The sequence below is a fragment of the Pogoniulus pusillus genome, chromosome 11, assembly GCF_015220805.1.
Source record: "Pogoniulus pusillus isolate bPogPus1 chromosome 11, bPogPus1.pri, whole genome shotgun sequence".
NCBI classification, from domain to species: Eukaryota; Metazoa; Chordata; class Aves; order Piciformes; family Lybiidae; genus Pogoniulus; species Pogoniulus pusillus.
Genome location: NC_087274.1, coordinates 8,650,351 through 8,666,784, shown reverse-complemented (window position 1 = coordinate 8,666,784; position 16,434 = coordinate 8,650,351). Strand labels below are relative to the sequence as shown.

The 16,434-nt window shown below is 47.6% G+C and overlaps 1 protein-coding gene across 3 annotated transcripts; it reads right to left on the bottom strand.

Annotated features, from left to right (window-relative positions):
• Positions 1-864: 864 nt before the first annotated feature.
• On the bottom strand, positions 865-14,588 carry WDR45B (WD repeat domain 45B). 3 transcript variants are annotated; one of them, XM_064150873.1, is made up of 10 exons: positions 14,396-14,588; positions 9,578-9,652; positions 8,316-8,417; positions 7,604-7,691; positions 6,964-7,058; positions 5,078-5,268; positions 4,409-4,494; positions 3,368-3,469; positions 2,738-2,859; positions 865-2,433 (listed from the first exon to the last, which is right to left on the bottom strand). In XM_064150873.1, the coding sequence occupies exons 1-10, from the start codon at positions 14,460-14,462 to the stop codon at positions 2,327-2,329; spliced, it is 1,035 nt and encodes a 344-aa protein (XP_064006943.1). In that variant the 5' UTR covers positions 14,463-14,588; the 3' UTR covers positions 865-2,326. The 3 variants fall into 3 exon arrangements, with proteins under 3 accessions (XP_064006943.1, XP_064006942.1, XP_064006945.1); XM_064150872.1 differs by lacking the exon at positions 14,396-14,588 and adding an exon at positions 14,140-14,331; XM_064150875.1 differs by lacking the exon at positions 14,396-14,588 and adding an exon at positions 9,743-12,633.
• Positions 14,589-16,434: the final 1,846 nt, after the last annotated feature.

Here is a 16,434-nt window from a genome sequence, read left to right as displayed (position 1 = left end):
ACAGTAGCAAGTGATGTGATGAAGTACTGGCAGAGCAACCTGGAGTCAACACCAGGTGGGGAAGACTCCTTCTTTGATCTGACTTTCTATCTCTGTAGAATCACCTATAGACTTGGATTTGCAGATAAGATGAGGAGGAATGTGAGGGTAAACATGTTTAGTTGTGCATTAAGGAATGTCATTAGTGCAGCACCAGTCTGTGTGCACAGTTGGGGTTGGACTCGATCTCCATAGGTCACTTCCACCCCCTATCATTCTGTGATTGTTATTTTCATTCTTGTTGCTACACTAGAACAGATGTTAGGGGAAGTTCTACAAGTTCAGCAGAGTTTTCCTCAACCATGAAATAGGCTCCCAGTCTCTGGTCAGCTATAGGATAAATGGAATGGGAGAGCAGGAGATTGTGCTTCAGCAGCTACCTACTACCTTCAAAGCACTGTGCAGAAGGCTAAATGTTTTAGTTCAAGTCATTTCCTTGCTCTTTAAAGTGAGCACAACTAACTGGATCATAAACAGCTTACAGCTGCACCACAGAGAGGATTTACATCATCCTTGGAGAATAGTTTCCAATGCTGTCCTGCGCACGAGTTGCTCCAGGGAGATGGCAGCTTCCAGTTGGTCATTCTGGTACAGCTGTTAAAAGGTAAGAAACTTTAGAGCAGCAGCTGTGGTAAACAGTGCTGAGCAAGGACAACTTTGCACTGAAAGTTGGGCTTGTTTCAGTATAAATACCAACAGGGTACTTTGTTTTGTTTATGTGGCACAATTCCTCCTCTGTCCTACAAGAGCCTCCACTCCTTCCTCAGTTCCATATTTATTCCCCCAGCCCTACAGCAGTAGGAGCTTTGCAGTCATCAGTCGCACTACAGCAAAATTAGTCACTTTTATTTAAAAGAAATAACATATTACAAATAAGTGTGCAAAACAATTTGTGATTAAATACACATAAAAGCAACATGCAACCTTGACATCGAAATCTGCGTAGGAGTTAGTCCTTAGTATGTTACATGACACTAAAAGAAACTTGCCAGATGTAGAGTTTGCAGCTAAACAATCTTAGAGTGAACTGGCATGTCCAGGTTTGAAGCATCTGTGAAGTTTCCGAAGAGCCAAGAGTTCCCTCACCCCCAGTCCTTAGTGCTATGAATGGAGAGCTTGTGTCTATTTCAGTTTCTAGTTTGGTATCTTGTGCCTTTTGTTCAGCAATAACCACTGATTGCCAGATGATAACGATTTTGGGGAAGAGGGAATGAGTCAGTCAGTTTAGTCTCTCCTAACTGTCCCTAAGCCAACTGTTTAGTATGCAGCATCTCAAACAAACAAACAAAAAACCCAAAAAAGGAAAGTTTGCAGGTTTAAAGCCATTGCAGACATACTTGATGCCACCTGGTTCATTTCCTGTGCTGGATGTGTAAGTGGCCTGTCCAGTCTTCCCATTGCAGTGCAGTGGCTACTGGAGCAGCCAGCAGAGCTGTCACACCAGTACGGAGAGTGCTTTGTAAACCTGGAAGGGCTGTTCTGTGACAGAAGGAATCACCTCTACGGCTGCAGGAGCTCGAGCACCCCAGGTGCTTGCTCCGTACACTGAGGAGAGGTTGGTTGGGTCAGCCAGTACCCAAATGTGCCTTCAGCTACTATGTACAGTTTGGCATCTCTAACAGTGTTGCTCCCTCAACTCCATCACCATCAGCAGGTGTACAGGAGCAGCAGGCTGTGGCCGCCCAATTACCACAACCCCATCCCACGCACCAGGTCAGAGGACAAGCATGGTTCAAGCTCCAGTCACCTACAGCTGTTCCCTTGTCATGGTGCTCTTGGGAACCGGGGAAGGCAGCACCCCTGCTCCCAGCTGAGGTGGTACAAGTTTATTTGAGCATGATCCATAGTATTCCCCCCATTCCCAGCTGCTTAGCAAAAGTAAAGCAATGCCTAAAATCTTCAGTTTTCACATCCCTTTTTTCTAAGACCAGCTGTACCTTTGCACAGCCCCCTGCAGATTTCATGGTGTGGCAGGCACTCATTTTTAATCTAGTGTCATTTCACAGTTTAGATTAAGAGAAACCCAATAGGCACAAGCTTGCTGAAAGCCACATCTTGAAAACTTGAGTTGATGACAGTAACCCAAAGAGATTTTAATGACAAATACTCGCAGAAATGAGAATAAACGTATGTAGTCCACTATTTCTGAGCTGCTTGTGATCATGTTGGGCCAGGCTTCTCAGTGAGGTCTGCTAAACTTGATCAATACTGGACATTCATATATTGTCCTTCCGAAGACGTGGAATAGCCAGGGCAGTACTTTGACTCATGCACTCCCTCAGCTCAGTCAAAGCTTGTCGTCTGTCATTTCTAGAAACTGAGCATAGACATCCCTTGAGCATTCCCCTTTTTGGTTGAATAAGAACTTGTAGTAGCTGCCATCTGCACATATTGCTGAAACAGAAACAAACATAGTAAGTTCAGCTCTTCAGGTACCTTTTGTTCCTTCAGCTTTAGCTTAAACTGACCCTCTGTGCTCACAGAACATAGAAGTGCTCTAGAGGGACCTGAGGTCAGTCGGTGCTGGTTCAGCATCTGGTACCCTGGCTTGCCTCCTTCTATCCTGAGCACTCTTGTATTTCATTCCCTTGCTGAGGAGCTGAGGAGCTCTTGCTGACAGGCAGGTAGGCCCCCTCTGAGCACCCCTGCAGCACAAAGCCAGTGTAGTTCAGAATCTGGGGAATCCTCCAGCACTCACCTATGACAGCGTTTGGCTCTGTTCCAAAGGCACAAATGCACGGAGAGCCAGAGGGAACCTGAAACTTGGAAAAACTCCATTTGGAACTGAAGTACTTGGGGAGAAAGGTGGCAGATGCCAAACTGGAAGGAGAGAAGAAAAACATAACTTAGTAAGGCACTGACTAGAATGGATTTAGAACTGCTGGCTCTTGAACAAATGCTAACTGCTGTTTCTGGCTGGTTTGTGATTTTCTTCTGTGAAGTCTCAGGTAATCCACACTGTCCCCCTTCTAGGGAAGAGAGACCCTACAACTACTGTTCTGGGTTCATATTTCTAAGTGAGTACAAAAACTGCCAGAAGGACTGATTTTCATTCAGACTGCTTGATGTGAATTGTCCACATTGTTCATGCTGAGAAGTGACCACTAAAAACCCACCCCAGCCTTCTGCTGGAATTGTACAGCTCTGCAAAAGACAGCAGGAACGTGGTAGTTGCTACAGTCCTAAATCTACAATCAAGCAGAGCAGATTAATCTCCTCACCTCCAGTGGTGCAGGTATTTGCTGCTGCTTGGCAGTGCTTTAACCTATGAAAAGGGCAAGGCCTCCCCAGCCCCTCCCCGAAGGTTTCAGAAAGGCTGAAACTCTACCTTGACTGCTTATTTCTTTTAGGGTCTTCTGCAGCAAAAATATGTACTGTGCCGTGGTCGCTGGATACACAGATTAGGGAAGCATCCTGATTGAAGTTAATGCTGTAGAGAGGAGAGACAGCTGCACTATCTCCATTAGAACATACCCACAGCTTCTGCTCTACACAATTCTGCAGGTGCCCAGAGCAGCTGCCAGCATGGCTGGCAAGTGTTAACAGCTTCTCTCCAGCTCCTGCTCTAGCTGAAGATGTCCCTGCTCACTGCAGGGAGTTTGGACTAAATGACCCCAAAGGTCCCTTCCAACCCAAACCAGTCTGTGATCCTCTCATGGAGGAGCTGAGACTCTTCCAACACAGCACTGCTTTGCTGACAGGATGAGCAGCCCTTTAGGGGTGAGCACACACACACACAACAGAGGACCTGGTTTACCAGGAGCAGCCATGCAGCATCCTGCCCTGACACAGGCCACAGTCAGTGGGGGGCTGTTCTACCACTTCTGATCCAAGGAGCAGGCAGGTATTGGGTAAAACATGCAGCACACCAACCCCACAGCAGTGCTCAGCAGAATGGAAGTTCTTACTTCCATCACTAGGTAGGAGTCAAACTCCTGCCTTGGGCTGTCACCTACAGGGCAGCATCAAGTGGTACTAAACCTGCCCTTGGCCCCAGGTGCTCATGTGTGTATCTGGACAGTGTCTGCATCCCTGCACTGACTTCAGGGGCAGTCAAAGCATCCTCCAGCTACCATCCACTGTCTGCAGAGAAGTAGTCCTGTCAACGTGTGTTTGTCCCACACCTATCACTTGTGCTGGGCTTCACACAGCTGCCAGCTCCTGCTGTCTCTTCACCATCAGTGAACAGAGGGGAAGCAGCACAGGCCTAGTGCAGGCCTGGCTCCTCTGGCTGCCAGGAATACTATGCCTTGTGCCCCCAGGCAGCATTAACCTAACTTTGGTTTTTGAAGAGGCCCCAGGTGCCATTTATGTGGGTTCCTCAGCACAACAGCCATAAAAAAACAAAGCAGAGGGAATGAAAACATACCAGTATATATTGGCTGCCTGTGATCCTCTTCGTAGCTCCTGGATTAAATGCCCTGATGAAGTATCAAATATTCTTATGAGGGTCCCCTTGAAAAGGAATTGAGCATTGCATTAGGAGACAGAAGACTCCCTGCATCTGTGAATGCACCCTGCCTGGTCTGACCAGCACGCCCCTACCTCCACCACTGGGTTTTTCATCTCTGGCTGTTAAATCTGGAGAAGAATATTGATTTTCCCCATGAACCATCACCACAGTGTTAAAACACTTTGGTATAGAGTCTTGTTAGTTCACCTGCTCTGCTCAATACATTTCTTCCAATGAAGTTCTGAAGCACCAGTGCAGGCCTAGCAGTGGTTTGCCAACACTGGAGCAGGCTGTGTAAAGCCCCTTGAAGACATGGACTGCCTGGGCCAGATGTCATTCAAACGCTACCACAGAGACTGCTTCAATCAGCTAAAACACAAACGCTGCCCCAGGCACAGCACAGGGATTGCCTTTTGGGCATCCTGAAGGAGCCATAAAGAAAAGAGACTGAGAACAATTAGATGCCAAATACTCCAGTTTGTTCCATGTCTTTCCTATGAAAGGATGTGACCTTCCCATTTTAGGAGCTGTTGTTACAACAGAAGGCATAGAAAATCATTAGAAGGAGGAGAGGATGATTCTTACTTTTTCTGATGCTGTTGCAATTCTTGTTCCCTGCAGGTTTAAAGCTATGCAGCTCAAGACTCCTTCATGAGCTGGGATGTCTACAGGAGGCTTTTCCGTGTTGGCAAGATCCACTATCTGCACGTGCCCCGTGTGTGTTCCAGGAAATGCAAGTAGAGAATTATTACTATTGGGACAAAGGACACAGAGCCCTAAAAGACAAAAAAAAACAAACCAAAACAGTAGAGCTAATAACTGTGTACTTTGCATCACCTAATAAAGTTTTCAAACCTAAGTTTCTACAGTATGGGTTATTTTAGAACAAACAGCCCTATAGGAAGTCAGAATCTCATTTTAATGACTAGTGTGGTACCCCAAAATCTGATCCATCTGTCAGTGCTGAGCCCAGAGAAGTGGAGAGTGGCATAGTTTTAACTTGCTCTCATCACTTCACTGCAAAGTAATCTAGTTATCTAGATCTGGATGTTTCAGAGATCAGCTCCATCAGTCTGTTACAGCAAAGCTACTTCAAAGAAATAGTCTCCTCAGCAGCTGGACAAGGGCAAGAGTTTATAATAGGTGTCTGACAGCAAAACTGGTATTATTAATTCAAGTTTGAACTTCTTTTGGGGCACTTGCACTTTATTCCTTTCTCACTTCTTGCAGACCATTTAAGGCAAATTGCATCTCTCCCAGGTGTTCTGCTGGGACCAAGTACGGGTACCTGCAAACTCAGCCCACAGCTGGCAGAGCAGTGGGTGGGTATCACAAGGAACTACATACTGCTAACTGCACTTTCCAGCTGCTGCCCAGTCTGCTTTGGGGCTATATTGCCCTAAGTGCAGCCACTGATTCTGTACTTGCTCCTAGCGGGCTTGGAAACTTCCAAAGATGGGGACTCCAAAACAGAGTAGCCTCTTGGGGAAGAAGACATCCAAGCTGCATCTCCCAATACATCAATCAGGGCCAGCATCCCTTGTTCTACTGTCACAGTCTGTTGCCTCCATCATTTCTGTGCCTGTCCTTCAAGCAGCTGGAGGCTTCCAGCTGCTGATGGCCCTTCTGCCCTTAGTGCAGAAGTAAACAAGTTCAACTTCTCAACCTCCCCAAGCAGGCCATATCATAGAACCAATCAGGTTGGAAGAGACCTCAAATATCATCCAGTCCAAGCTATCCCCCAGCCATATGCTTTGGGCCCCCACCATCCCCAGAGCAGGGCACACTTGTGCCCAGAAGCTGATAGTCAACAATGCCACTACACCTCTCCCATTTCAGACCTGCCCTCACACACCTCATCTGAAGCATGCAGCTTCTCTCTCTACCCTCAAGGCTCTACCTCCAGACTTGCAACAAAACCATGTCCTGGGGTCAAATCCCAGCCCTGTTCCTCTCTTGTTTATCTAGAGCCTAGGGCTGGCATCACCACACTACAGAGCTCAACATGTGGCACTGTCTCCTTGGTTCAGGACACCTTCAGCTTGTTTCAACAACAGACAAAGCTGCACCTTACTATTTAATTACAATCTCACTTTGCTAATTGAGCTGCTCTTGACACTATAGAGAACAGTTTGCTGCACAGTTGTAGCTCAGTTCAAAGGAAGGAATCAAGTCTGTGTCTGTGGTTAAGCTTTCAGCACAAGATACATCAAGTTTACAAGTTCTTTGGCTCTTACACAGAAATCCAATCCATAGCATAACAGGAGTACAGAAAAAGCTTTTCTGTGCCAAGTATTAATAAATTCTGGTAACAGTTTTAAAACACAGAAGCATCTCCAAAGGGCATGGCTATAGTGCAATAAACTGTTTAATGACTTATTAAATAACTGGTTCAGGCAGTGAAGTATAAACAGTATGTCAGGAACAAAATCAACTTGTTCCATTCCCCACCACAAACACACACAACTAACCTTTAGGGTTGTAGCAGGTTTCGAAGACATGTAACTGGTGGGGATTGTGGGTGAAGGTGAAAACTTTAATCATTGAGTCCAAGACTACCACAATTCTGAAACAGAGAAGTTCCTGTGACTTGGGGTGGGTAAAAGAGGGGCATAGGTATTAGTTTAAATCTGCAAAGGCTTTCAGCTGATTTAATGGTTATGTTCTCCCACCACCACCTCCCTCCCCAAGCGTCACAAAATAATGCGCAGCTGTAAGCCTGCAAAGCACTTTTATCCAAAGCTGTGACAGCAAAACTCCTCCACCCACACATACATAGGCTCCAGCTGGCAAAAGATGCTTTTGCTCTAGAAATCTGCTTGAACTCCCTTCACACTCCTCCATACCCAGGAAAACACCCAGCTGTAGCCACATGAAGACATCTCCCTACATTGAGGGGGCAGGAGGTCTTGCAAGCTTTTCACCAAGGCTTCAAATACCAGAACACTTGAGCTGTAGTCTGTTAATAACTCATGTAAGCACCCAAAAGCTTGTTTTACCTTCACTTGCTAAGTATAAGCAGGGTCTTTTTCCTTCTACAATCAACTGGAAATGTCAAAGAACAGCGCAGGAAGCAAAGCTGCACGTTAGGAACACGTCTCTGGTACCCACCTATCTCTTCGCAGCTTTACTGCCTTGACTTCTGTAGAAAATTCTATCTCAATGACAGTTTTCTTCTTCAGGTCATCCCAGATCATCACTAGAACAGTGCAGAGGTGGCATTAGATCCTCCAGCCATGATCTGAAGTTTCACATCATCTCCCTGCTAACGACTTGTCATTTCTGAGCAGGCCAATCCAGAGGTGCATCCACTGGCTAAAGAGTTCCAGACTGGCATCCCGATAACCAGAAAGGATTTAGCTGCTGCATACCAGCCCACTCATGCAGGTAGGAGCTGGCAAACTCCAAACTCAAAAGCTGACAAGGAATATACATTTCTCTAAAGAAAATCAGCTCTTTTGTTTTGTTCAAAGGGTCAGCAAAGAGAAGAGAGCAGTCACAAGAAACAGCATATTTTCCTAGAAAGCTTGTCAAGCAGGGACCTTTCCCCCATGGGCTGCTGAGCCACAGCATCTCTGCAGAGTTAACTGTGAGAAGGACAGACCCTGTCACCAGCTCTTAGAGACTGCTCCTTGCAGGTAACTGCCTGTGAACAGCAGTGATGCAGATGGACCATACAGACTTGAACCTGCTGCAACATCCCCTCAACCAGCCTTCAGAAGCCCAAAGCCTGGCTCAAGATACTTGGCATGGGAGATCTTTGGGCAGTTTCATGCAGGCAGCAAGGCAAACACAGACAAGATCCATTCCTCAAGAGACTCACCTTTGTTAGGTGGGTACTTGGGCTTTTTTCCTCCACCTACTAGTGCTAAATAGTTGCAACGAAACAGCATTTCAACGTGGCCAACACCACCTTCTAGAAATTCTGAAAGACAAATGTATTTTAAATAAAAGTATCAGAGCTGTTAAGATGCCATACAGTTTTTCTGTCTGTGACAAGAACAGCTTGCATCATCTAGCACTTCCCTGAGGCACCTGACAAGAGTTAGCCTCTTCCTACCCTAGCTGACCATCAAATACAGAGAATCCTGTGTAGAGTCTACTTTGTGGTCGTCAAGGAATGAGCAGAGATAAACACCCAACTTCTACTTTGAAAGTCTGTCCAGTAACTCCACACACTGGCAGGGAGCAGCAGGAAGGGTGGGCTGAATGAGTAAACCATTTCAAAGCAAGAGGAAAAGTGGAAATTTCACAAGGACTCAAGAGAGATACAGTGTCAGAGACAGCAAGGATGTCTGGGGAGCTGGGAGGAAGCAGTGCCATGGAAGGATAGAGAACTAAGCATGAAGGCTAGGCCAAGGGAGATTCAATTAGACAGCAAGAAACACTGCAGTATTGCATGAGGAATCCATGCTGGGATGTGACTACACACCACTGAAGGTAGATGCCTGGAAGGATAGTCACACTGGAGCAGTACAGCCCTGGATTCTATACAGCTCCTGGGGTTTCTCCAGCTACGCTTTCAACTGCCGAGTTTCCTTCCTTAACAGTTGTATTTGGACACTACCTCCTCCTGCATCAGATCCAAATGGTTTAAACATACAGAGACTATAAAACAGCATTAGAGGGCTGAGCTCAGAGTGCTCTTGCAAACACTCTAAACAGGTACCAGAAACACTTTCTTCATCTCTCCAGTGAAAAGGCAGCAGCTCTGCTGCTCTACATCATCCAGATTATACCTAGATGGTACCTAACACTGCAGTGAGCAACTCTTCTCCCACTTGTGAGGACTACAAACATTAGCAGCTGCTAACACAGTTCAGCCTCTGTAAGAAGGTGAGACACACTCAGCAGCAGCCAGTTCTATGCAAATTAAGAGCATACAAACATCAGACCAGGCAGCAGCATCAGTGACAGTCCCTTTGGGACCATCATGGACTTCCTTTCTGGAAGCTTCATTCAAAGCCTTCCAGTGCAGTAAACAGTGAAGACTGAGCAAGAATCTGAGAGGGAAAAAAATACCAAAACCAAGGAGGTTGAGCTCCCAAGACAGAACTAGCATGGTATAAGAAGTGAGCATTTTACCTTGTTTCTCTTTCTCTTTGAGTGGATCTGCATTATACACTCTGAATCCATTTTCCATTCCACATGCAAAGCATCCTGTAGTAAAAAGCACACACAGATACACATCTGTACAGGCACGTGGTGACTGTGAGACACACTGAGAGCCAGGCAAGAGCCAGGGGTTACCGAAGCATTCCTCAGTGACTGCATTAAGTTCAAGCTGAAGACCACCTGCTGGCTTTCTTTGTTACTGTTTGTAAGTGAAAACCCTTTGGAGGAGCAGTCCTTTTACGCTGGTCTCTGCTGAAAGTGGCAAACTCTCAGCATTTTTTCCTACAGGAGAGAAAACGAAGGAAAGAAGCACAGATCCGAACCCAGCTGTGTCCTATGCCATGAACTACCCAGAGAAGGAAACCTGCATTTAACTTTTATGGCCCAGCAACCACTGTGAAGCAAACCCCCTCCTTTCTTATCAGGCCCAAATTTACACCAGGATTGTGACTATATGAATTATTGTCCACATTGCCACAGAAGACAGCTTCTCAACCACAGTTTTCAAGAAAGCTCTGAGGAGAGCCTCTCAAGTCAATAATTTCATGCCAGTAGCATAAGTCTAAACCAGGGAATGCAGAAAAACAAGATCAAACCAATCTGTAATATTATTTTAATTACATTTAAGCACAGAATTACACATGAGCCTTTCTAGTGGAACCTATCAAACCACCAATATATTCTGTCCTGCTGTTTTACTTGCCCATGGGTGAATACAGTTATTAATGGAAGTCAGTGCCAGTGTGGAATGAGAAGCAGCTACTGCTGGCAGAGGCAGACTGACAGAAGATGAGTTGCTACACACTTTATGTGCACGGTATCAAAAATCCAGTGCAGATCTTCAAGATCCTGGATCAATCAGATTAATCTGCTTTGATTCTTATAGACTGCAGTGACTACAAGTTAGAGTTGAGGAGCTATGTCTAAGTGCTCCAGATTCCCCAAACTTGATACCCCAAAATCAGAGGGTGGGTGAGGGAAGGAAAAAAGAACCCTTCACTTTTAACTTAAGGTCTTTATTTGCTCACAGCTGGTGACCTGCGATTTCCTACACACCAGACTGGATTGGTTGGCTGCAGAGTGACAGCTCAGAGGCAGGCAGAAGGACTCTGACTGCCAGAAACTGTTTCAGGTGCTCCTGTCATTAAAAGTCATAAAGAGCCAGCAGTGGTCTTCACAACCCAAGTGACTGACTGGTGTTATGGTTTGTACACTGTTAGCTTGATAGAAGCCAAATCAATCTCACTGAGGAGCAAGTGAAGAACATTCAACATGTCTGCTGCTGCTGCTCAGAGCTGCTGCAGGTTAAGATGGCAGAAGAAACACAATCTGTGATTTTGGAGGTTTTTTAAATACACAGAACACAATCAACGTTCTTGCTTAGCAGCACAAAAGTGGCTGACAAAAAGCATCTTCACAACAGTATTAAAGGCTCTACAACATGGGAGAAGTAATGCAGCCACCTTGAGATTCCTTTGGAATACTTCAAGAGTTTCATTCCAAGTAGGACCACTTCAAAAAAGCCAACATCAAAAATAAAAACCAACCAAACACACACACCCCCCCACCAAAAACCACCAACAACAAAGGCAGCAGACACTTCTGCCTTACAGAGCAGCATCTCGTGAGGCACGGGGGTGTATGTCTGGCAGCATCCTTTGGGTTCCTGTTCACTGAATTCACACATAAAAAGGAAAAAATACTACAAGATTCATCTCCACACCCTTCAGCATAACTAGCACACAACTGAACTCTCTTCACAGTCTCTGACATCAGTCACAGGCCCAGTAACAGTCTGTGTCTAATGACAGCAGCACAGAAAACAAAACCACACCAAGCCCCTACTCCCCTGGACCAACAGACTCAAAGGCACAACTTCACCATGCCCAAGTGCAGAACATTCTTGTTTACACCTGTGAACAGACCTAGAGAGCAGTTAAGAGGAATACAGTGATTATAAAAGGATCAATAAGCATATTGAAACAGCTGTTTTTAAATTAACTCATTTCGCCTCCTCCCTTTTGGGTGCACCATGGTTTGGTTTGCTCTGCCAGCCGGACAAGCATGAGCTGCAGCACTAAGAGCAGCTACCCCACGGCCTGTAGCAGGACAGCCAGAGAGCACATTTCAGTGGAACCATCCCTACGTAAACCAGCACTGCACAGGATGAGAATTACTCTGTTGCTGGTAGCTGTAGTGTATATCCATATAATTATTATTATTATGGAAGGGATTATGCAGGCACAATTCCTACCATGTTACCTTTCCTCACCACAGCAAATTTCGTCTAAAGCTGTAAAAGTCAGCACAGAATCCTACTCTGACATTTGTGAGATCCTACAGATAAGTACTTCAGTTTGCTGAAGGAGATCAAATGTAAAGGATCCAATTTTTCCAAGGCCAAGTCTGCACCTCAGTTTTCAAACTAGAGTGACCAAAGAGAAACTTATCAGTGACTGACAGATGTCCCTTCTGGTATGGTCACTTATTATCATCTTCTGCCTGTTTATTTCTGTAAAGCTCTTCGGCATCCTTCTGAAAGTGTTAGGAAAGGGCCTGAAATCAGGTGTACACCACCTTGAAACTGAGAACCTCTAGCCAGAGTAGTATTTTAGACCTGAAGACACCTTGTGATACAAGAAGCTACACTGCTTGATTGTTTTTTTAACTTAAAGACACAAACTGGCAGAGGCACCCAGTGAAACACCACAGCCACACAGAACACTGGGCAAGGGAGGCAGATTTCAGAAGAACTGCAGATGTCAGCTGCATCATCAGCCAGTCATCAAAGTTAGGACATACAGAAGCCTATTAGGTCATTCCTCCCATCTTCCCACCATTATGGGATTGGCTAGTCTTCAATTACCAAGAAATTAGGTTATTGTGACAATATATGCAGACACCCACACTACTGAGCTTCAGCACTCAAATGAGTCATGTTTCTATTCTTGGTAGAAGCAACAAGGAAGAAGTGAGCTTTTCCTCCTGCCTGCTTTTCTCTGAGCAGCCAAAGAACTACCTGTCCTTTAACACCTGTAAAAGGTCAGCAGGCTACCTATAGCTCTAAAGTCGTCATTCATAAGCAGGAAGAGCTCCAGGAGCCTGCAAATGGAAGCCAAACAGGTTTTGTCTTCAAGTTTTTTGTTGTTATTCCCTTGGCTGGCCAGGCTAAGGTAGGCTAGAGTTTCAATACTGGCAGCTCACAGATTCCCAGGACCAATTCCTTATCATGCTCTGCATGTGACACTATTCAATAAAGGTGTTTAAGCTGCATTCACTGCTGCAGAACCTAAGGAACCCTTTGCAACAAAGAACTAGTTTCACACACCAAAATTATGTTCTAAAGGCATTTTGCAGTGAAAGAGACTTCTCTTCTTACACAGTTCTTTACAATCCAGCCCCGTCACAGGTCAGGCATCAAATATTACCACTTTGTTTCAAGTCTGCAGGGTCTGTAGTGAAGCTCATCCTCACAACTCTCTTTTTTCCCACCTCTGTTGCAAATGCGAGACGAAAACAAGTGCAGAACTGTTGATAACCAGACTATTGTACTGTTTTCACTACCAAGAAGCTCCCTTCATTAACAGTGTGATTCACTACTGGCACAGTGTGACTAAAATCAGCAGGAACACTGACTTTTACACATGACTTCGCCAGCAACAGGTATGTGAACTGCAGTCTGCGGTGACACAAGCTCGCTCTTAGGCAAGAGCATTATTTAAGGCAAAAGGACGTTACAAAATGATTCCTTACTCCACAAAACCGACACTTACTCATAGGACTGGTGCTATTTTTGTGTTGCAAAAGCAAGACAAGGCCTCTGCACCCCCTTTCTAGAAAAGGCCTTCTTCCCCTTTCTAACAGCAGAAAAAAAACCCCCAAGGATCCAGTGAAGCTTTTCAGTAGTCCACATATCTGCACTTCTCTGCCAGTACAAGTGGTAGTTTCAACCGTAATCAAAAAGATACCAATAAGGCAAAGAGAAAAAGGTTACACCACTGCTGCTGAATGCAAAGTACTCACAGTGACAAAGTGACGTTTTGAGAGTTACCTTTTCAGCAACAGGGTTTCAAAAGAACATCCTTTAAGCATGGGTTTTGAGGCAGACAGACAGACATCCACACAAGGGAAGTCAGCCAGTTTTCAGCGGCACAACTCGCAGCAAGTGCCAAACCACTATCAGACACAGATGTATTTGGGATGCACATTCAACACAAACGTTCCTTCTCTCCTTCCCAACTCTCCGAAGGGGCTGTGCACAGGCTAGCATACCAGAGCTAACACAGGGGGAGAAGGACTACATAGTGCCTCTGCAAACAGCCCTCCTAGCTTTTCAGAGCAGGGGACACGTCCACCGCAGCCACTCCAGCGGCCAGACCGCGGGCACCCTGTCCGCCACCGAGGAAAAAGGCACAGCGAGGGACACCGCGCCCTGACCCGCCTGCCGCTCCCGAGGGACGGGAGCGCAGGCCCCGGGCAGTCCCCCAGCCTCCCGCAGCAACGGCCACCCCCGTCCGGTCCCGGGTACCCACCGAAGCCAGGAGCCGCGGCAGGCCCAGCTCCAGCGCGGGCACCACGCTCCCTCCCTCGGCTCCGGGAGGTTATCTCCGCCAGGCTTCCAGCCATGGAGCGCTACCCCTCCGCCGGCACAAACCGGCTGCCCAGGGCCGGGCCCGGGAGAGAGGAGCCTCCGTCCCGGTCCGGTCCCGCCACCGCGCTAGGCGAGGCTCGCTCCCCGCGCCGCGCCCCGCAGCCCCGGCACGGCCCAGCCCGGCCCCGCCACCTCACCGTGGTCCTGGTTGAAGCCGGCATAGAGCAGCCCGTTGCCGTGCGGGTTGGCCGGGAGCAGGTTCATGGTTCCTGCCCGTTCAGGTCCGCCCGCCGCTCTTTAAACCATGGCGACCCCCACCCGCCCGCCTCAGCCCCGCCGCGGGAACCCGCCCGAGCCGAGCCGCGCCGCGACGGACAGGCCGGCGGCCGCTTCCGACCCTGCCAGGCAGTCGCCGCCGAGCACAGAGGCCATCCACCCGCCGGAACGAAGAGCGCCGAGCAATCGAGCGGCGCGGCGGCACGCCCCTGCGGCCGGCCCGGGAATGGCGGCGGGAGCAGGAGGAGGGCATCTACCGCTGGGCTGGAGGAGGAGCTCCCGAAGGTAGGTGGCTCTCGGAGGAAGGCGGGTTTCCTTAGGGGGCTGCGGCGGAGAGCATAGGAGCTGAGGACAGCGCTGCGGGGAGGCGGCGGCTGGGGCTGAAGCGTGTCCGCCAGCTGCGGGTGAAGGGTTCGCTCCTCAGGGCGCCCGAGGAACGCGGGCCTGTAGCTTCACCCTCTAGAATCCTGAGTGCGCCTGACCTGCCGCTGAGTGTGCTGCTGTCCTCACCGGCCAGGGCAGAGGCATCACCCCAGGCTTCCCCGCCTCCAGAACAAGGCTGCTGGCCCTGCAGCCTGGTAAAGCATGAGGTTCTGGTGGGGGCCCAAGGGCACCACCCTACAGGATAATACAGCCCCTAGGCCCCCTCCCGCGTCTAAACGACCGTTCAGTAGAAACCTCTCACAGCAAGGGCACACTGAGTATCAGACAGTATGAACAGGAGAGTTAGAATGTGCTAGAATAGGGGATCTCCTAAATTGACAAGAAAACCAGCAAGTAAACACAAACGCAAACGCCCTCACTAGAAAAAAGAAAACAAACCCCAACTCAACCACACACAAAACCGAAGCACAACAAACAAAGAAATGACACAAACCAAAACCCTTGAAAACTTGTTCTAAGACCCAGGGCCCTGAGCAACCTGATGGGAGGTCGAACAGTGAATTTACTGAAGCAAAAAGAGACCTGCTGGCATGCCCAAGTCCCTTCCAACCGGAGTCATTTAGTGACTGTATGAGTAGCTGAAAGCCCACACCTGGTGTGTGCTCACACAAATGCCAGCTGTTCCATGTCCTTCACATGCATTCCCTTCCTTCTCTATACTTGCTCTCTGCCATCCAAATCAATCACCTGATGTTGTATTGCAGATTTGTGACCTACTCCTGCTGTAGTGCAGACTTCTGGCTGGAAATTACCACAGCTTTTCAGTTTACAGTGACTCAGTACAGTCCTGCAGCTACCTACAGTAACCAACTGGTACATCAGTCTATGTCCACTCATATATGTAAATAAAATCAAATCTTCACACAATTTTGTCTCCTCCACAAGTCGAGAGACTTGGTAAATTCAACAAGCTCTTTGCTTTTGAATCTTCCTCTCAGCAACCACAGGTTCAAGTTTACTTACTCCCTGTGGAATTGCTGCAGGCATTACCAGAAGTGAGCAGTGCTGCGCAAGCCTCTCCTCCTTACCTTGTCTTTAGACTGGCTGGCAGGAGGAGAATCTGACCTTGAGGACGTGCACATCCATACCAACAGTGCCCTCTCCAGCCACACATTCCTACTGCATAGCACACAGAAAAAGAAACAAACTAATGCTTGGTGGTTGGAGAGGCCAAGGCTCTAATTTGGAAGAAACTTGAAATGGTTTGGCACTGTGCACAGAGGAGAACTCTCCAACCTGCACAGAGCCACGAGTCGAACACAACCAGACCCTTCCCAAGATACAGCTGGCTCTATTGCAGGTTTAACCTCTGGTAGCTGGAGGCTGCTACAGATACTTACTGAAGCCACAAAGATGAAATTTTTACTCTAACGTGACCTTCATCTCTACACCTCCCAGCCCCTCCACAGCTCGCTCAGCTCAGGCAGACCGACAGGTGGAGCCTGTTCATCGCCCAGGCGCGATCCGGCTGCAATTCCGCCCCCTGCACCTCTGTTTCACTGTTCATTTTCTAACT